Source organism: Sciurus vulgaris (assembly GCF_902686455.1).
Source record: "Sciurus vulgaris genome assembly, chromosome: 8".
Lineage (NCBI taxonomy): Eukaryota > Metazoa > Chordata > Mammalia > Rodentia > Sciuridae > Sciurus > Sciurus vulgaris.
This window is the reverse complement of record NC_136468.1, coordinates 145,223,910-145,245,069: the sequence shown is the minus strand read 5'-3', so window position 1 is coordinate 145,245,069 and position 21,160 is coordinate 145,223,910. Positions and strand designations below refer to the sequence as shown.

The following is a 21,160-nucleotide window of genomic DNA, read 5'->3' as shown; positions in this document are numbered from 1 at the left end:
ACTTTAAATCAAGTCTAGAGACCTGGACTTGAATCCTTATGCTGCTGCTGCTTGCTTGCTGTGTGACCCTGGGCAAGGAAATAGTGTCTCTGAACCTTACTGTTCTTGCCCATAACAGGAGGATTTAAATGGCATTGACCTCATAGGGACACGGGGAGGGTTAATTCAGCAGTAGTTAATTCAGCTGGCTCTGTGGGTAGTGATGTCACAGTTGGGGCTAGAAGTCTACCAGGACGGGAGTTTTCACCACAGAAACGATGCAACCCCTGTTAAGTGACAAGATGCATTTGAATTGCTGTGCCCCACGCTCAGGGTCACTGATCACCGTTGTGTCCTGCAGCATGGTTTTCACACTTGGGCTTTCTGTGCACTCAGACACTTACTGGAACCGTGCTGACTCTTGGGCTCTCCGCGTCCTGGGTGGGTACGATCCCGTGGATGGCAGTGCCTGCAGTGGACACTGATGGCCCCAGCCCAGGGCCAGGCAGAGGAGAGGTGACACTGTGAGGTAAACGCTGTTCTGAGCCCCAGTATGTGGAGGCAGACTGAGGCCCAGGGAAGTTCGGTGACCTGCCCGGGGTCATGCAGTTGCTGGACGTGGGGCCAGGCTGCAGGCCGTGGCATCTCAGCAGTGGAGGCTGAGCTGGGCCCCTGGGTTAAACACGGAGAGGCAGGTGCTCAGGGCTTTGTGGGGAGGCTTTGGGGAGAGCTCTGGACAGTGGGCAGGACCCAGGAGTCTGACAGCGGTGTCTGCCTGGTGGACATGTGCTGGCCACATTCTGATGGCGAGGGGACGTCTCAGTTGGAAGGGAACCTTGGCCATTTGCCTCTTGGCGCCGCCTCCTGGCTGCGGCTTGGAGCCGCGTGGCGGCAGTGGTGGCAGTGCAGCCTTACAGTTTGGCCGGAATGCAGCATGGTGGGCCAGGCGGGGACCCTGTCTGTACCCCCGACAGGCTGGCAGAGAGCATGAGAACAAGCACGGGCCAGAGGAGCCAGACGGGGCTTGTTCGCTCTCCTCCCAGCCTCCGTCTCCATCTCAGCACCTCCTGTCCTCACAAGCACCCTCCATCGTAGGAAGTGCTTGGGGCCCTTTCTTCTGCTCTTCCCCATTTTCTGCAAGACAAAGTTCAGACTCTGGTTTGGCGTGGAAGCCTCTTGTGATGTGACCTCTGCCTCCAGGTTCTGACTCTGGTCTCCCTAAGTGAACTGTGTGCTTTCTGAGCAGAAGGACTGTCATAGTCAGATTTTCCTTTTCTGCAGTGCCTGGCCCAGAGCTCACTAGAACCTGTGGATGAACTTGAAGGGCAAGGAGGCGGGGCAGGGAGGCCTGACATGCAGGTCACGCAGCCGTCGCTAGTGTTGCGTCTTCATGCATATTTACCATGTGCCAGGTGCGTTGAGGTCCTAGGATTTTTCTCTTCCTGCCTCAACTCTTTATAGCCCTAGGAGGTGGGCTCTCTTTTATCCCCAGGTGGCAGCAGAGGAAACTGAGGCACAGGGAGATTGAATTCAATGCCAAGATACCTGGCTAGGTCATGACCTCCAGCCAGTCCAGAGCCCAGGCCGACTGCAGAGAGGTGCTCCTTACACCACTTTGCAACCCCCGTTCAATTCAGTGTTGTCCCTGCCCCCACCCTTTCCAGTGGCCTCCTAGGCACAGCCACGCGGCCTTCTGGCCCCTCACCCTCCCTGGTCTGCTCTGTCCAGTGAGCTTCACAAACCAGCCTTGGCACCCAGCCCTGCTCGTTACACCTGTCAAAGCTTGGAGGACGTGACAGACCCCTCGCAATGCCTGCCACTGTTTCCCGACAGACTCCAGGGCTGCCGGGACATTCAGGAGAGCCAGACCGTCCCATGCGGGGACTGGGAGCCGGGTCTCTGGAAGCAGGAGAGGCGCGCTCTGCGGGCCAGCTGCCTCCACACCCAGCCTCGCCCTGGTGGTCATGGGTGGCCCGCCTGGCGGTACTTGCCGGGACGCTGCCCTCCTGTGCCACGACGCCACTCACCAGCCCGGTGTTCCTGCGCCTGCAGGGCAGTTGCGATGCGTTAGCAGGTGCCCTTCGGACTGGCACGTGGGACGCACTGGGACCTGTGGTATCAGCAGTTGCTTCTGCTAATGTGACACGAGAGTTGCTAATCCAGGAAGACTCCTGCATTGCGCTGGGGACACAGGTATTAATGCGAGGCGATGGAAGTGGCTGATGAGCCACTCAGTTGCTGATGTGACTTGATGGGCCAGGGGAGGGATCAGGTCAGTGCCTGGCCTTCTCCAGAAGGCTCAGCGGGGCTGGGGTGCAGAGTGGCAGGGGCCTGTGGGCCGCCCTGCAGAGCCAGGTCACCGTCTCCCCTGCACACTGGGTGAAGCTGAGTCACGTTGCCCAGAACCTCAGGGTAGGACCTCATTTGAAAATAGGGTCTTTAGGAAATAGGGCCTGTCAGGTATTAGTTAAGAAGAGGTCACACAGGAGTAGCTTGGGCCCTCGGTGTGATGGCCAGTGTCCACCCAAGGAAGGCACGCAGGGAGACAGCTGCGTGGCGACAGGCAGACATGAAGGTATGAAGCAGCTGCCAGCCAGGCAGTACCAAGGACTGCCAGGGCCACCAGGGGCTGGAGGAGGCAGCTGTCCCTCAGCCTCTGGAGCAAGCATGGCCCTGCCAGCCCACACCTGGCCTCAGGACTGTGGGGGGTCGCTCCCTGTTGTGGACCCAGCTTATAGCGATTCATTACAATAGCCCCAAGAGATTAATGCACCTCCTTTCCCATCCCACCCCAGAAAATTGTGGGTGGGAGTGAAAACACCCATTTAGCTTAGAGATGGCGGAACAAGTCAAGGATGTTCCTCCCCGCAGTGGGCTGGCCTGGCTGCTCAGTCTGGGGAGGACAGGCTTTTCTCCGCCCCATGTGCTTTGTCAAGAAGGGAAGATGTGCTCGTGGGGCGGGTGGTTGGCATATGGGCCCTGCAGCGCCTTCCATCACGTTAATATGTGATTAAAGGGGTCTTAAAATGCCCATTAGTCCCCCTCTGGTATCTAATAGTGCTTTTGGATTTAGAAGAGAATATTATTTACTCATTAGCTGATAATAGGCCCTGAGTACGCACCGTATGTATCGGGACAATTATTAGAGTCAATTACACCCAGAGACGCAGAGCTGCTGGTGTGGCTGGTGGCAGGATGGGGTGGGCCCTCAGGCTTGGGGCGGCACAAAGTGACTGCAGGTCCTCAGGGAAAGCAGGGCCTCACTGGAGATTGCCCAGCGGTTTGCTGTGGACAGAAGTGAGTTCTTGGTGCAGAAGGAGCTCCTTGGGACCCCCAGTGTGGGAAGCAGTAGGATTTGAGGAACAATCCCTGCACTGGAAAGGGACTGTACCCAAGCATCAGCCTGACCTCCTGGAGTGAGCGTGTGAATTAGTACCATGAGTGCCACCCCACCACCCCGGGGTAGGTGATCAGCCCAGGCTCACAGCTAGACCGGGGGTCCTTGCCGGACTCTGCTCTACCCACTGCAGAAACTTCTAGCTGATTCCAGTCTTCCTTTCCCCAGAAGAAAGAGGGATCTTGACGTCATTTCCCCTTACGTTTGGCTGTGGAGAGGTGAGAATGATGGGTTCTCCCTGCGGTGGGTCCTGGTTCTAAGACCGAGGAGCAGGAGTAGGATCCAGCGGGGTGAGGAAGGAGCCGGAGGCCACAGGGGACCTTTGGGAATCTCCTGGGAGGCGAGAGGGACCAGGAGTGCCTGGCACGGCAGTGTCAGGGACCAGCGACTCTGGTCCAGGGGTTTAGGACTCAGTCAAGGTGATGGAGAGGCAGGCAGAGTCTAGGGGGTTCCTGGTACCCGGTTAGCAGGAGAGAGGGGTGTCCCCCTTGCAGGGAGGTGTGGGCAGCCATTTCCTCTTGGGGGTGTTGAAGATAGAGGTGTTGGGGCAGCTCTCGTTGGACAGAGAGGTGGCAGAGTGTGGTAGGGAAGTCTCGTTTGACCTTTTCACATGCCTTGACCTTGTCAAACCCGACCTTTGGCCTGTGGGTTTGCAGTGATTCAGGAAGTGAACGCGCGATCCTCTACCGACACTCCTTAACTCGGGAACCATCCCAAGCTGGGCACCATCCATCCTCTGCAGAGCAGCATGGGCGCCAGGCACAGGTGAGCCTGGAACTGGAAAAGCGCCAAAAACCTCCCTTGGTCCTCAGGCCTGCTCAGCTCCTCTGAAACTGGGCTTCTTGTGGAGGGTATGCCTCTCTCCGACTAGGGCAGCATCTGTGAACAGCTTGCTTCCCGGCTTCCAAGGTATTCAGGGAAACCTGGGCCCCGGGTCCCTGTTGTTCACACGTGGCCTGGGGGCTTATGGGTTCTGGGAGGAAGGCCACGCGCAGGGTCAGGCATGGGAAAGATGGTCGTTCCTGCTGAGGGCTCAGCGGCACCCAAGTTGCCGAGGGTGTCAGGTATATTTAGAGGCCTGGTGTCCTTTGTTACCACCCAAGCCAAGCATCAGGTTCCTGGTGGAAGGCCAGCAGCGTCCCTTTCCACTACCTGGGAAGGAGCCAGGGAGAAAGCAGAGCTTGGCAGAGGTGGCCTGGTGTCATCCCAGCCCCAGATGTGTGAGTCCCACACCTCAGTCGGGCCAGATAAATAAACCGCTTCCCAAGGGGGGGGTGCGTGCGGCAGATGTGAGTCTGTGTGTGTGCGCATGTGTGTGTTTTAATAAAGCTCACCAGGAACCAGATATCAATTTCTGTCAGAGAGACGCAAAGCATCTGAACCAGAACTAAATAAAAATAAACATTAAACAATTATTGGAATTTAGGTTTATTTAAAAAATCAGCAGGGTTGAGGGAACAAGCCACCCATTAGTGAGGCACAACTATTGGGCCTTTTAACAACCCGCTGTTTCTTGGCTGCCAGGGAGATTTGGGCCGTTCGAGCCATGGAAACTCTGGATCCTATTGATTAAAGATGATGCAGTAACAGGCCAATTATATCGTCGAGGCTGCTTGCGGCGCTGGCCGACACTGGCTACCCATTTGTCTTTATGGAAATGGCTTTGTTTGGGGGCAGGGGAGGGTGGCTTGGTGTCTCCATCCTGGGCAGCTTTCCACCCTCGGTGGCCCCTGTGCTGGAGTGAAGGCTCCAAATCCTGAGTGGCCCCGGATTCTTGCATTCTTTCCTCCCACCCGCTCCATGGTCAGCGCAGTTCAAAAGGAGCCTGTGTCTCGTCAACCCAAATCAATGCAAATAACCGGTGAGCGCTTCTCGACTTTTCAGTAATAATTGATCTTCCCAGAACTGATACCGTTTGGAAAACACAAGTAAGGAGAACAGCAGTGAGCCAGATGCCGGCGTTAAGAGAATATAATTGCTTCAAGTTATAGGAAAAGAAATGATTTCCCTTCCAGCTTGAGCTCTAAGAGCTGAGCAGACTGCCCTGGAGCACCAAAAATCTTCCAATACGCTCTGGGCCTCGTCTGGGCAGGAAGATTTGGGTAGCTGCGGGACAGAAGTCTTCCAGGCTGATGGTGGATTTCCTTCCTGCAGTTTTTTGGGGTCTCCAGGTTTTTATTCGGAAGCTGTCTGCACAGTCCATCAGTGTTGGGGTGGGAGAAGCGAGTGTCTGCTGTTCTTCTAGAGCTGTGTTCAGGCTCAGCCACTGAGTGGCCCACCCAGTGCAGGGATCTCCTCTCAGCCAGTTCCTTCCCTTCCCTTTCCTCCCTCCCTCCCTCCCTCCCTCCCTTCCTCCCTTCCTTCCTTCTCCCCACATGATGCTGTGATTAGTTCCTGACTTGATACTTTTTTAAAATTATCTTTTTAACAGACTGCATTTTGATTCATTGTACACAAATGGGTCATTTCTGTGGTTTTACACGATGTACATTCACACTATTCATGTAATTATATACTGGGTGGTGATACTTTGAAAGTCAGATGGAGAAACGCTGGGGACAGGGACAGTCTGTGGGTTGGTGAATGGAAAATAGGGTGCCTGGGGACACTTTCTTTATGAACATCTGCCATTCTTCCAGGACATTTGTTCATTCAACGCATCATTCCTAGGTACCTCCTCTCTGCCAGGCACAATTAGGTGCTAGGAGCTCAGGGTGACCTGCTTTCCCAGAAATTTCTCTAGAGCTTCTAGTCAAGTTCTGAAGAGACACAGCCATGAAACAGTTAATTACATCAGAGTCACCATCATGGGTCATAGAAATGAGGAGTGGGGAGGGGCGTCCTCTAGAGTAGGAATCTGACCTCCCCAGGGATGCCGGTCTCCCGGAGGAGTGTCTATGCTGGAACTTGACTGGGAGGTAGGGTGAGCAAGGCCACTGGTCCTCACACTTGAGTGTGTGTTAGAGTCACTGGGAGGTTTCCTTGGAAAGATTGCCAGGCCCCACCCCAAAGTTCCCCAATCATTAGGTCTGGAACTGATCTGAGAATTAGTATCTCTGAGAACTTCCCAGGATGCTATACCCCTGGTCCAGGGATGACACTTTGGGTTCCCCTGAAGTGGGTGAAGAACTGGGAGATGAGGGCACCCTTGGAGCAGAAACTGTGTATGCAAAGGCCCTGGGGCAAGTAGGAGCTTCATGGTTTCCAGGAACAAAACGAAGGGTCAGAATGGTGGCCCCAAAGTAAGGGACAGTAGAGGGCGTGTATTGGAGAAGCAGACAGGGCTGGAAGCTCACTGGCCTGGCAGGCTGAACTGGACAACCGGGGCGTGTGGGGAGTTTCACCGGGGAAGTGCAGCATCTGGTTTGTGTCCTGACACGTCCTCATGGGCTGCTGCCACAGGGGATGGGATGGCAGAGAAGCGCACCAGGCCAGGGAGCCTGCAGGAAGGCCCTGCAGTCGTCTGGGAGGAGTCGGCGTGACTGGGGCACAGGATGGGTCTGAGTGCTTGAGTGGAGACTGCCACTTCTCAGGGTCAGCGAGGTCCACCGTTCAATCCCAGAAACCCAGTTTCTCCTGAGGGAGTCACGTCCCTGTTCCCAGCCCTGACGCCCCCTGCAGCCCCTGCCTGGCTGCACAGTACCTTCCACTGGTTGCCTAGAGGGAAGCACCAGGTTGACATGGTTGACCATTTAGGGTCCCATCTGTGCCCTCATTTGATTTTTTTTCAGGTATTCTAGGGGGCAATTTCGTGGAGAAGGAAAACTCAGAGTCAGAAAGGTCAGGGGATACTTGCAAGCTCACCCAGCCAGGCTGAAGGAAAGGCAAGACCCCGATCTGGCTGGGCCACCCTCAGCGGAGCCAGAGGAACTCGATGCCTCCACCTGTAACTGCAGACCACGACCCAATTTAAGTGCCATCAGCAGCTGCCCCAGGATGTCGGCCAGGCCAGGCCCCCAGAAACAGAAATCGCCATTTGGGGGCGGTCAGAGTGGTCGCTTGGCAGCAGTGTCCTAGCTCAGCCCGAGTTAAAGCTTGGTGGAGGTTGCCTTTATAAAAATCCCGCAGCAAGACAAGAGGAGCGCCAGGCAGTCAGCCCTCCCCGTGGCCCTCCTGGCCCTGGCACGGAGCTGACGAGGGCCGTACGGGATGCAGCATCCTAGAATCAGTCTATAATGCAATCAATTTTGTATATCCCTGGTGAAGCAGCAACATTTATTTAACGTCTTTTATAGAGCAGCTGAGTTTTATCACAAATCACATTCCATTTCTATTCATCTGGGACTCCTTGAAGGCTAAAATGCACTTACTTTTCTCCGAGGAAATTTACCAATTCCTCAATAAAGACCCATTTGCCTCTGTATGTAAAATTGACACATTTATTGAATATTAAACATTTAAGGTTTTTCCCCCCAGCCCTCCCCCTCCCCCACACTTTTCCACGGAGCTTCACAGTCACCAGGCTTTTCAGAGTGGCAGGAAATGCGGATTTATGTGCAGAAGCGGCTGGCACTTAAGGTGGGGTCTTTCTTCTTCTCCCTGGGAAATGGTCTTGTTACATCATCAGTTTAGAGAGCAGCGCCCAAGGCTCCCAGCAGCCACTTGAGCCGTGTGCTTTTCCTGTCTCTTTGTGGCAGGCTTGGTCACGCGACAATATCATGTTGGGTTCGTGACAAAAGTTTTTTTGTCCACATTTGTAACGTTTGCAGAAGGCAGGGCCAGCCTCCCCGACCGTGAACTGTGCTAATTAGCATGAGGGCCTATTAATAAAGTGATTTTTCTTTCATACATGTTCCTGAATGGTCGGGGACATCAATTAAAGTGTGTGCTTGGAACAATGTCTTTTCACTGCTGGTTGCAGTGTTTTTGTTTAAAAAGATAAGCAGGGGTCTGGGCAACTTGCTGAGCATGTTTTTGTGTCCTTGACATGGCGGAGGGCTGACTGGTGAACTTGGCTCTCCAGCCCCAGGTCCAGATTTCCTAACTGTGATTCTCAGTTGAAGCAGTGGCAGGTGGTAACGGCGGCACTTTCTCCCTGGGGTTTAATTTAAAATTAACACGAGGGCCGTGCTTTAAGAGGACAGGGAGAATCGATTACCTTTGCAGAGTCTCTCTTGAACTTTGGAATCAGGCAGACTCAGGTTCGAATCCTGACCTCCATACTCCCCAACTTTATGACCTCAGGCGAGTGATTTTACCTTCATTTTTTTTTTCAACTTTTTTTTGTAGCTGTAGACGGGCAGCATACCTTTATTTTATTTGTTTATTTTTATGTGATGCTAAGGATCAAACCCAATGCCTCACACATACAAGGCAAGCGCTCTACCTCTGAGCTACAGCCCCCAGCCTGATTTTACCTCCTTGAGCTTCATTTTCCTGTTTCTTTTCACAGGGCTATTGTCAGGATTAAACGAGAGGATCCATTTAAGGAAGGTTCTAGAAGGCACCACAAATGTCATTGTTCTTATCCTGGAGACTTGGTGTCAAATTGGGATAAGAAAAGAAAAGTTATCATGTCCAGTCCCCTGTTCCAGGCTCAATTTTCCTGTCCCCAGAAACCAGTTGACCTTTTGCTGCTGGGATGGCTTTGGGGATGGGGATTTGCTTTTGGCCCCCAGGACTGTGTTTCTTAGGTCAGCCTGAAACCTATCTGTAGTAACTTCCTCTGCCCACGTGGCTCTGAGCACGTGCCCCAGGGTCCCTGCAACAGCTCTTTGTAAACCTGGGGTTCTAACCTTGTGCACTGCTGACATCTTAGGCCTGATGCGTCTGGGCTATGGGGCTGTCTTGTATAAGGTGCTCAGCGATGGCTCTGACCTTGACCTGCTGGGTGCCAGAATCCAAAGTATCTCTAGAGGGCTGGGGGTGTGACTCAGTGGAGAGACTTGCCCAGCCATATCTGAGACCCTGGGTTCCATCCCCAGCACAGGGGTCTGGGGGAGAGTCCGTAGGCATTGCTAACCATCCCTGGAAAAGCAGCACCCCCCAGTTGAGAACCACTGTCCTAGAGCTTGGGTTTTCCCCACGCTGGGCTCCTCCAGCCAGACACTGCCCATCTCGCCTCCCTGTCACTCTGGCATGGCCACAGCCCTGGGGCCTGGCTTCCAAGATGGCATTGGTGCCTTGTTGCTAGCATAGCTCACATGTGGCCAACAACTAAACCTCTGAGGTCCTGAGAAGTCAGAAGCAAATGTCAGGAAAAACTAAGTCAAATTGCCATTTTGTTCCTGCAAATGTCTCTGCAAAAGGTAGACACCACCAGGACCAGGGCAGCTGGGGCTTTCTTGTAGGAATTTGCATTTGGGGCACAGAATTGGTTGCTTTTGAGTGTATCTGGACAGGCAGAGTTCACTTTTCCTAGAGAGGAACATCATGGTCATGGAAGATTTCTGTGGGCCAACCCCATGTCTGGGCTAGCTGGCTTTGTCATTGGCTGTCAGAGTGACCATCTGAGTCTCAGTTTCCTCAGGCCTGTAATGGGATAAAAATAGCTATTATCTCACAGATTGTTGCCACCATCCAAAGAATCCTCCTGTGGTACCCCATAGATATGTGCTATTTTTTATGGTTTTACAAATCATTTAAAATTTTTAAAAAATAAAACATTTAAAACCAAAACATCATTCCATGCAAAGTGCCTAACATATAGTAAGCAAACAGTAAATTATAGCTATTTTTTGTTGTTCTTATTGTTGCTTACAAACAAGAAACACACATCAAAGAACAAAAGTAATTCAGTCAAGGTCACCCTGCGGGTCAGTGTGAAAACCTTGAGCCCAGCATCTTTTCCCAGAAACCCCAGAATTTTCTGCAAAGGTCTGTCTGTGCATACAGAGGAAGGATTTGAAGACGATCCGTTTTATGTGATTCTCACCCCATTAACAGCCCTCGGTCTTGTCAGAATATCCTCTTTTCGCTTTCATTTTAAAAACGAGCCACTGTAATAAATCTTGCTCCGAAATCTCGGCAGCACATCTTGGCTGGAGTGTACGATAAATCTAATATACTGTGGCCTCTCTGTATGAGAGACCCTGGGACATATCTGTATTTTGGGCAGACAGCCCTTGGTCAGGCAGGATTATAACTTGCTCTTGGGCCTCAAGCCTATAGCCAGGTGCGTCTGTGCTCCAGCTTCGCTGGCTCCACGTGAGGGGAATTCACGGCTTTCTTCTTTCACTCCTCCTTTCCTTCCTTTCTTCCTCTCTAGCTGCCCTTCTCCACCATTAGATCAAGATCGCAAAGCGTGTCTTAGAACTAGGACTGAATTTGGAAGGGACTCAGCTGGGATGAGGGAGGGAGGGCCACAGGTTACCCAGTGTGGACCAACTAACTTTGGGGGACCCTGGGGGGGCCAGGATTCCCTGCTTTGATGGTTCCACAAATATTTCTTAAGTACCTTCTATGACCCACAAGGTCTGAGGGCTGGGTATACAGAGGTAGGCGAGACAGGCAGGGTCTGGGGAGACAGACCCTTGTGGGCTGTTCGTCTGAAACGAAGGCCAGCCTTTACGCCTGTACCAAGGAATCAGACATGGACACAGGGCCTTCCCAAGCCAGCCTCTTAGAGCTGAGTCAGAGGACGGTGGGCATTTACTAGGCTCAGGGTAAGGACAGCAAGGACAAGGTCGGCACAGGTCACGGGTGGCCAGGGGGAACTGAGTGCAGGCTGTCAGGGCCCCTGGGCCTCCTCAGAGGTGGTGCGCCCAAGAAAGGGGGTTAGAAGGAGCAGTTTCCATGCTAATGGCTCCTCTGCTCACCTCCTCAAGAGCAGAGCAGATAGAGTAGTAGTGGGAGCCCGTGAGGGGCCATGGATTCCCCTCAACAGGGCTCACAGGAGCCCAGCAAGGCCCCCTGAGGGGTCAAATTTCAGTGGACTCCAGTGCCAGCTGCACCCTCGCTGACCTCTTTCTCCCTGTGAGCCTCAGCTGCGGTCCAGTGTGGGTAATGACGATACCACTGTGGAGCCGTGTCAGATAAACCCAGAAGACGCACGCAAGGAGCACAGAGCAGGGGACTCTGTCAGATTTGTTTACTCGCCCAGTGACCCCCCCAAGGGTTGACTTTGGGCCTTTGGGCCTCCACTTCCTGATCTGCAGAGTGGGGATAATAATCACCCCACTCCCAGTGGCAAGCAGGTAGAGTTGGCAGTGCCGGGCAGGCCGTGGGCTTCCTGCTGCTGTCCTCCCCTCCCCCGCCTCCATCGCACCTTCAACCAGCAGGGCCATGATCTTCATCCCACCGTGCGAGGCATGCCTCACTGGCCATTCCCTCCAGCACGCCCTCTCCTGTGCCCACGCTACCCACTCACCCCGCACAGTCTACCCAGCTGTGCGTGTCCCTCTGGGGCAGTGTCCTCCCCCATCTTGGACAGTGAGCTCATCCAAATGGGGTTCCTTCCCCACAGGCCCTCCCTGCAGAAGTGTCTCTTCCCCTCCCTGCTGGCTTCAGGGAGGCAGGGCTGCCACCTTGTCACCCTTCCTACTGCTCTGGCCAGCAGTCCCTTCTCAGGGGTGAGATGAACCCTGCAAGTCGTTCGTCTCCTGCTGGAGTCTCAGCCCTCCCCTGGGGAGGCCTGGACCTGGGGCCTGCAGATCCGGGCTGCAGATGACTTGCAGCTGCCAGCGCTCCCTGAGAGGGAGAACTTGGGCCTTCTTGATACCCCGTGCTCATTTCTTTGGATCAGTGTTGGCATGAAAAAGCAAACAAAAGTCCCAGGAAATCCCACTTTGGAAAATGCTGGCCTTGGTCGATGTATTCCCGCTGTCTTATTCTGGAACTCTCTTTATCCCTGGTGCATAGGACCCAAAACAAAGGGCCCGTGGGCATCTGGTGGGACTGAGACCTCCAGTCCTCTCCTGGACCTCTCAGCCCCTGCCGCTTAGGTGGTCCCATGCCTGGGTCCCAGGGACCCCTGGTCCTTGCTGGTCACCCAGCACCACCACCTTTCCTCGAGTGAGAAGGCCAGAGGGCAAGGCTCCCCAGTGTTACTGAGGGAAGAGGCACAGCCTAGAACCCTTTCTGAAAAATGTCTCCGGGCTCCTCCTGTCTGGGTGAGGGAAAGTGCTTAAAATGCTTAGAGGAATAAACAGCTTTTAATGAAGTTACATTGCCACATAATGGGTATCATAAAATTGCCTTCATAGTACAGGGTCCCAGGATGGCATTTATTATCGACTGCACCGGAATAGTCTTTGCAGAGCTCCGGCAGCTGCAGAGAGAAGAATGCAAAAGTCTCCTTAAATTACCTGATTGAAATAACCAGTGGAATATTCCATGGGGCCACTGCGTGCCAGGGAAGCCGCCTTTGGGGTGGTCTGTCAGAGGCGGTTTGCACATTCTGAAGAACACAGGAGTTTCATTGCAGCAAAACAGATGTTCATCTTGTTTCTCCATCGGCTGTTTGATGAGAAATTTATTGCTCTTCCGCTGGGCAGGAGGCCCCTCTCGGCTGTGGAGTCTATTAGACAAGCCAGCAGCTGGCGGGAAGCCAAGGTGAGGCTGTTTTGATGAAACCCATGAAAAGCTTTGGCTTCAAGGCGCCGGTAATAATGCACTGGCTAGACTCTCCTGATTGGGCGATTGATTGGCCTGATTTGATTTATTGATCAATACCCTCAAATTTGGCGTCTGAGAAGCTGCACTAATCTTTAACTGTTGTGAACATCTCTGCCTGCTGGAGAATTAGACCCTGATAAGGAATGTATGAAAGGAATCGGGGCTTATCTTAATCACACACCGGGCCTCGGCGCTGCCCGAGCTGGCGAGGGCCTCCGAGCGCCAGCCCCATCGCCGGGCAGGCCTGTGCAGATCTATAAATTGATGGAATTCAAAGCCTCCAGCATCGATTACCGTTATAACAAACAGTGGTGCACAGAATGTCTGATTATTTTTAGACAAAGATTCTGTTCTCTCAGCAGCAATTTTGCAAGGCTGTCACTGACTCAGATGTCTGCCGCTGATTGCAATTAGATGCAATACAAAAAAAATTAAACTCTCCGCATCCTTACTCTTATTTCCAGTTATTAAATCTCTCTCTTTGTTTGCTGTTTCCTCATGATATCTACAGCTGGATGAAATATTTGGTTGGCAGGAGAAATCCTGGGGATCCAGTGGGGCTCCTGTGGCCCACCCGCTCACTGGATTAGCTCCGACGGGGCGCTCCTGATCTGGGGCGGGGGAGCCCCACAGAGGCGTGGGCGGCTGTCTGCTTAAAAGCAGGCCAGAGGAAGGCTTGATGCAGAAATGTGCAGGGCAGGCTCGGGTGGAAGTCGCTCTCCGAAGCCCTCCGAACGCCTCTGATGTCTTTACCTCCCTGTTCCTTTCACATCGGGCAGCAGCTGACCAGGGATGTGCCCCCAGCCTCAAAGCCCAGGAGGGTCTCCGAAGCCGTCAGAGCTTAAAGGTTGGCGCCACTCGAAATAATTAATTCCTCCAAACAGAGGCCACACTTGGGACCCTTCCACACTAAATCACACCTGAAGAGCAGGCTCCAGGTAATTGTGGGTTTGAACAAATTAGGCATTCCCTCTCACATGCGCCCAGCGGCCAGCATCCTGCGTTGGGCGAGTCCATTCATCATCCTGACGCTCTCCAGTTGATCTGTCTTCTCAGAGCCATTAGCCCCAGCGTCCTTGACGGCAGAACAGCTGTAAACTTGAGACCATCGGTTGGGTGGCCGAGACTGACAATTCATTACGCAGTTGGATGGAGAAGGCGGCTCAGGTGACAATGCCAAGGCCTCCTGGTTCCCAGAAGCTGGCTCTGCTTGGAATTGGCAACCACAGGCTAATTTTAGAATGCTCGTCGCTGGGAATGGAGGAGGACAGAGTAGCAGCTTTGACTTTGGGGTCAGACAAACGGGCCCTGCAGAAATTGACTGAGCTCAGAACTGTATCGATCACCGCGAAGAGCGTGGGCAAGGTTGTCTTTGGGTGGGCCGGGGACAGTGGTCCCAGAGCCAGCCCAGGGCCAGACGTTCAAATGACCCCAAAGGTCACTGCAGGGGGACTGGTGGAGAAGACTCCAAGCTCCCCGGGGCCAGGCAGAGGTCAAACTTGTTCAATAATAATCAGAATAACTCCCGCCACATGCTCACTGCCAGCCACCCGCACGTGCCTCCCTTCTTGCGCCATCCGGTATCCTTAGGAGGCTGGAATAATTAGACCCCTTCAGTAGATGTGGAAAGCAAGACTCAGAAGCATGGAGTGGCCTGCCCAAGGTCACACAGCAAAGAAGTGGTGAGCTGGAGGTCGAGTGCAGCTGGTCCTGGAGTCTAGGTGCTCAGCCCCGGGAGCCTCCAGCAGGCCCCTCCATAGCCAGGAACGGCAGGGCCAGGCCTTCTCCAGGTGGGCCTGCATTCAGGCCTCTGGGGCTGCTAGGGAGGCTCTGGCTTTGCCCTGGCTGGTGTGGAGCTATGCCAGGCCCTGGGCCCCTCAGGGAAAGCAACCAGTTTGATGCCACCAGGAGGCTTCCAGGCAGGAACATCTCAGGGTTTGTGTGAGGGATCTGTCACAGGGAGGAAGAAGGCCAGGTCTCTGTCAGCTGGCTGGAAGCTAAATAGCCTTAGGCTGGCTGCACAACCTGGCCAGGCTGACCCTGGCTCGAATCCTGGGGTCATCACGTTCTTAGCTTCTTGTGACTTTGGGCAAGTGATTGGATCTGTCTGGGCTTCCCCCTTTCTGGGTGACTGAGGACCTCACCACGTCACAGGGACTGGCACAGGTTTGAAGGGGTGCTCCTTGGTCTGGGGCAGTTGGGACTAACAGTCTCATGTGGCTCAAGGAGAATTCCAGGCCAGGGCAAAGAGGTGTCATGTGACCTCTCTGAAGTCACAGAGAAGGGACTGACCAACTGGACATCTTTCTTGTCATCCATTGCACCCACTCTGGACACCCTTGGGTTACCATATTTTTCCTCCCTTCTCATCCTTGAGGTCCCAACCTGCTTGTAAGATAGGGGGTCTCCACGTGGCTGTGGGGAGAGGCTGTCCCTCGCAGAGTTGGTGGAAGCAACCACAATATAGTCCCTTTGGGGTATAAGCTGGCAGCATCTGTCACATTGACAGATGTACCTGTCCTGTGACCAGCACTGCCTGGCCTGAGAACTTACCTTTTAGGTCCACCCACACGTGGGCACCAAAGCAAATGACTTGGTGCACGGATGCACCAATAGGAAGAGCCAAGCCTGGGAGAAACCAAGTGGCCATGAGTGGGGGTCATAATTCTAAGTATCTGCATGAGGGGGATCTGGAATAACCTAAGTGTCCAGGATAGGGGAATTGGAAATAACCTCAGTGTCCATGAGTGGGGGATTGGAAACCACCTAAGCATCCAGGAAGGGGTCTAGACACAGAAAATGAGGCACATCCACACAGAAGACTCTGAAACCACAAAAACAAGGAGATGTGCTTCAAGTACTGATAAAAGGAGCAGGAAAGATAAATCCCATGAGCGTGGCACATTGCATGACGTGTTAAACAGTGCTCTGCGTAGAAAGGAGAAAACGTGCACGCGCCCGCTTGAGCACGACTGGAACACCCTTGGGCGGATGGAAGTGGGGTCCCAGGAGAAAGGAACTTGCCGCCGACCCCCTGTGTGCTCTTGTAGTGTCCACCAGCTGCTTGTGTGCTTTGTCAGTAAAGATTTTACTCTTAAAAACAACGGACAGAACTTGGATTCTTGGAGCTGAATTTAGAGGCAGATGTTGGCTGCTGCTCGCTGACGGAGTGACCGTAAAATGGTGACCACCAGGGGCAGTGGCCGCAGTCTGTGCGCTGGCCTGGACTTGCCTCCTGCCGTTGTTTTGGTGGTTGTCACCAAGGGCAGAGGCAGCTTGCGAGTCCCTGAAGGGACCCATGTTTGCCTGGAGGGTCCAGCAGTGGATCCTCCCCAGGTGGTCGCAGCCCCTGTGCTAAGGCTCAGTCCGTGGTGCCCGCCTGGCGCCTGCAGGCTCTCTCCCCTCACCTCCTCTCTCCCGCCCTCCCCTCCCCCTTCCTCACCCTCTCCCTGAACTTCTTTGCCTTCCCCTCTGCATCTCTTTCACTCCTGGCGGTTCTCCTTTTTCTCCTCCCCTCTCTTGCCTTCCTCTAGACCCTTGTCTCAGAGCCTGCTCAGGGATAGGGGCTTCCTGGAAACTGTGACACCAGAGCATGAATTAGGACCTGAGGTGGTAGCCAGGGAGGGAGCATTCCAGAGCCTAGAAGGCATGTGCAAAGGTCCAGTGGCTGGTGGGACAGTGGACTCTATATTCCATCCCCTCCCTTCCTCCCCCCGGGAGAAGGGAGCCTGTCTGGAGTGAACCTCCAGTACGGGGTAAGGGTGGGGAGGATGGAGCTTGGACACTGAGTTTCTGGGTTCACCTTCCAGGCCCCCCCACTTTCCAGCCATGTGACTATGTAGGATCTGGCTACCACACGCCTCAGCTTCCTCTGCAGATAGTAGAAACCTAAGAGGGTGACTGAGAGGTGTCCACGTGGTAATGGTTATAAATGTGCTAAGAGCATGCTGGGCGTGGGGCCTGGCTGTCCTGGCATTCACCCAGGCTCTGCCCTTCGAAACCTAAGTTGTGCTCCCTGCTCCTTTGTGTCCATGCCTCAGGGTCTGCCACACAGCTGCTGGCTGTATTCTGTGAACCCTGCTTCAGGACCCATTCTTTCTTTGCTCCCGGCTGCCTCCAGGCCTTTGCAGTTACTGTGCCCTCTGCTTGGAGCCACAGGGCTTTATTTCCCACCCGCCTCTTAGACCTTTCCCCGAAGTCCCTTTTCCATGAGGCCCCCTCTGGGTGCTCCGTAGAATGAAGCTCCCCTGTGCCCATCACTCCTGACCCCTCCTATTGGGTTTTTCTCTCCGTGTGTCTGCCCTTAAAAGCATCATGGTGGCCCCCATTGCTCTTGGAGTGTAGATCTGGATGGGGGTTGGGCAACTTGGAGGCCACCCCAGGGGATGGCGCCTAGTTGGTCCTATCTGCACGGACAGGCTGGCAGGTCATCCCAGGTCAGCAAGCCAGTGTCTTCCGATGGCTGCTGCTCTGCAGAGCTCTGGTCGGGGCCGGCAGACTGGCCTGCCAGCCTGCTTCCTCCCTGCTGACCAGCCCACAGGTGTCTGTCTTGGGTAGTGAAGGTGAAAACAGTCCTGGCATCCCAGCCTGCCACCTGGTGCCAAGTCACACCCCGTCTCTGAGCTTCTTGGCTGCACTTATAAAGGATGGAGCCACACCACCTGCCTCCTGGTAGCGCCATAGGCCCGGGCTCAGCCACACACCTGCCTGTCCCAGAACGCCCGCTGCAGTGCTGGCCATCTTGGCATTGCTCGAGGGGTGGTGCAGGGTGTGCTGAACGCCAGGACGCCAGAACCAGCTACCTGGGTTCCAGTCCCAGCACAGCTCCTCACTTGCTGTGTAACCCTGGGCAAGGCATTCAACCTCTCTGCTTTAGCTCTCTTGGGTGTAGAATGGGAATGATAAAATCACTTTATAGGGCTGGCATGATGATTAAATTAGTGGGCAGAAGGCACGTGGAGGAGGGCCTGGCCTGGGATCGGCGCTCAGTATGTGTTGGTGGAGGGAGCCGTGTGGTCAGCGCACTCGTCCGAGGTGTCCCCGTAGATAGTGGTTCCAGGCCTGAGGCAGTCCCTCCACTAGCCCGCTAGTGGTGACGATCCAGCCCTCCGCCTTCCTGTCAGCCAGCTGGAGGGCAGCCCCTGCCGGAGTCGGCTGCCGGGGGCAGTTGCACCTGTAGGCAGAAGGCAAGCCTGCGTCGCCCTCCAGGGACCACACTGCAACGTAGCCAGTTGGCTCCCAGGACCCTCCAGAGTGAAGATGTTCCTTGGGATCGTCATGAACTCTTGGATCTTCATCCTTGGGGGACCTCAGTCCACTGGGGTCACTGTCCTTCCTGACACTCGTTGTCACCCCTCTCACCCCAGGAGCCACCTCACCTCCACCCGGTGGCCCCGGCAGCTTCCTCCACATGTGGGGTTGTATACGCCCCAGAGAGCCCTGGGCCGGGGCAGGGCCCCAGGCTGAGAAGGAAAGCTACACTCTTCCTAAGCTGTTGGCCAGGCCGTCCCGCCCTCTGGGCCAGCTCGCCACTTCCTAGGACCCAGTGTTCAGGGGCAGCTGGGCTTCTGAGCGCCATTTCCAGTTGTTCAGGAGACCCAGGTAACCCCAGGCCACATCACCCTTGCTTTCCCACGGCAGCTCTGGCTTCAGTGTGCAAGGGGCTGGGGTGATGAAGCCCTGGGCCAATGGCCCAGCCGTGGGTGAGGTTTCGCCTAGTCACTGTGGCTCACAGTGGCCGTCTCACCTTCCTGCATCCCTTGATTTTCAAAACCCAAAGCGGGCCAACCAGGCCATAGCACAAGCCCTTGACCAGTAAGAGCCGAGCGTCAGGACATGTTCAGGAATGCTTTGCACGCGTGTCTTTCAGGTGTTGAGGCCACCTCTTGCCGTGTTCCTTTGGTAAGCACTTACTGGACACCAGCTGCATGCACTTCTCTGAATGGGTGTCCCACCCCCATCAACGTGTCACCAGCCCCCAGTGTCATAGCTTAGAAATGAAGAGCAGGTGAGAGATGGCAGAGGAGAAGAGAGAGGGGAACAGGAGAGCCAGGGCGGGGATGGCCCACGGGGGCAGACCCCATGTATGCCAGGCACTCCCATAGGCTGGGGACACAGAAGACAGACAGGGACACTGATACTGGTGTTAAGCAGGGAAGCGTCGTCTAGACAGTCTGCAGAGTGCTGCGAGGAAGCCACTGGGGCCCCGAGGGGATGGGAACAGGGAGCCCTGTGGCTTGAAGGCCAGGGACGGTCCAGAGGAGACGCAGGAAAACAGGGGAGGAGGGATGGAAGCAAGGGGAATAGCAGGTGCAAAGGCCCTGGGACAGAGAGGCCACCTTACAGACAGCAGGGGGCTGTGAGGCCAAGGAGGTGGGTAGGGCCAGATTACACTCAGCTTGCCAGCCCAGGGGCAGACTTGAACTCCAGCCTTCAGAGAAGCGGGATGTCACTTCTGTCATGGCAGAGCTGTCAGCCCAGAGTAATGGGATCTGGTCGACGTTTGCAGAAGCATCTTTAGGTGCTGTGGCAGAAATGGCTGCTGGGAGGAGGCGCCATAGGAAGATGGAAGAGATCACTGCACCAGACCAGGTGAGCAGTGATGCCTTCACGGCAGTGGGCGTGCAGGACAGGGACTCAAGAGCATTTGTGGATAGAAGAGAGTGGTTGGTCTCCCTCCATGTCCCAGAAAGTGCCGAGGCTAGAGGCCACCGTTTAGCCAGTGACCACAGAGAACACACCATAGAACCAGCACCGAGATCCAGAAACAGAGCATCTGTAGCCACCAGAAGTGTCCCTCGTACCCAGTCAGGGCCCCAACAGAACCACAGCCTGACCTCTGACCACACAGCTGCATTTTGCCACGTCCTGCTGCACGTGAATGGAGTCCAGCAGCGCCCGCCCTGCTGCATCTGGCTTCCGGCTGAGCACCGCATCTGTAAGATTCATCATTATTGCTTCTGGTAGCTCCTTCGCCCCCGAGGCTACACGGAGCGGGGTGAACACATCAGTTATTTATCCATTCTGTGTTAATGGCCATTTGGGTTGTTTCCAGTCTGGGACTCTTATGCAGAGTGCTTCTATGAGCTTCCAGACCAGCACTCTGCACACTCTGATGTACATAGGAATCACGTAGGGAACTTGTTTAAATATGGTCCCCATGCAGGAGATCTGGATGGGACCTGAGCGTTTACCTTTCGCAACAAATTCTCAGGTGAGCAGTGCACTGCCCGCGGCTCTGCCTGACATAGTGGGGCGCGATTTTGGCTGACATATTCTCCAGGGTGTGGACCCAGGAGTGGGATTACTGTCTGGTGGAGAGGCGTGTGCTCGCCTTAATGGACACTGCATGCAGTTTTCCACAGATACCCGTAGACAGCCTTCCAGCCAGGTTCCAGCTGCTCCTGGTCCTCGTCAACACTTGGTGCTCTCTGCCCTCCACTGTGGCCACTCTGCTGGGCACGTCGCAGCATCTCATGGTGGCTTAACTTTGCAGTTAAGCCTATTTCCCTGGTGGCCATGAGGCCGAGCATCTTCACATGAGCTCCTTGTCTGCAGGAATCTCCTCTTTTGTGGGTCTCTGGTCTAATCTCATGCCCATTTTTCTCTTAAGCTTTCTCTTTTTCCTACTGAATTTTAGGATTTCTTGATTGGACACAATTCTTTATCAGAGAAGGTACACGTCCCTTCTCCCACCTCGTGGCCTTTGCACTCATACTTCCTGTTCTTTTTAATTCAGTTCCTGCTCAGGGTACGGGGAGGGGGTGCAGGCAATTCCAGTCTGCTATCAGAACCAGCTTACAGCCCGTAACCAGATCATCCTCTGGGCTCCTCCTTACCTACACACCCCACGCCCCAGCCTGACCCTCCTAATAGCTTCTACCTGAATTCGTGGCAGGCATGCTTCACCTGCTCCCGGGCTGGTGATCCAAGCTTCTCCAGCTGGTGTGTCCACGTACCTTGCTGTCCTGTGACATTTTCCCACCACTTGATGATTCTGACTACTCCATGAGTTCATCTTCCCTAGACATCCAGACAGGTGACCCTCATGGATCCACAGAAGCACACTGGCAGGTGGTGGCAGGTGGTGGTCCCAGCCCTACAGCCCTAGAGGGTGAAGGCAAGAAAGCCAGGCAGAGCCAGGTACGGTGGCTCACGCCTGTAATCCCAGCGGCTCGGGAGGCTGAGGCAGGAGGATTGTAAGTTCAAAGCCATCCTCAGCAAGAGCGA

General features: G+C 54.5%; 1 protein-coding gene across 13 annotated transcripts in view; it reads left to right on the top strand.

The window, feature by feature from the left end:
• CUX2 (cut like homeobox 2) overlaps positions 1-21,160 on the top strand; it is a 232,590-nt gene that overhangs the window by 103,705 nt on the left and 107,725 nt on the right. For 3 of the 13 annotated variants that reach the window (XM_079149484.1, XM_079149487.1, XM_079149479.1), the window contains exons 1-2: positions 11,997-13,869; positions 18,801-19,522. The exons of 7 other annotated variants lie outside the window; for them this stretch is intronic. In XM_079149484.1, the coding sequence (XP_079005610.1) occupies positions 19,391-19,522 (132 nt within the window). In that variant the 5' untranslated portion in view covers positions 11,997-13,869; positions 18,801-19,390. Of the gene's footprint in view, positions 1-11,996; positions 13,870-18,800; positions 19,523-21,160 lie in introns of those variants that run through there. 3 more of the 13 variants (XM_079149486.1, XM_079149485.1, XM_079149481.1) reach the window with 2 other exon arrangements.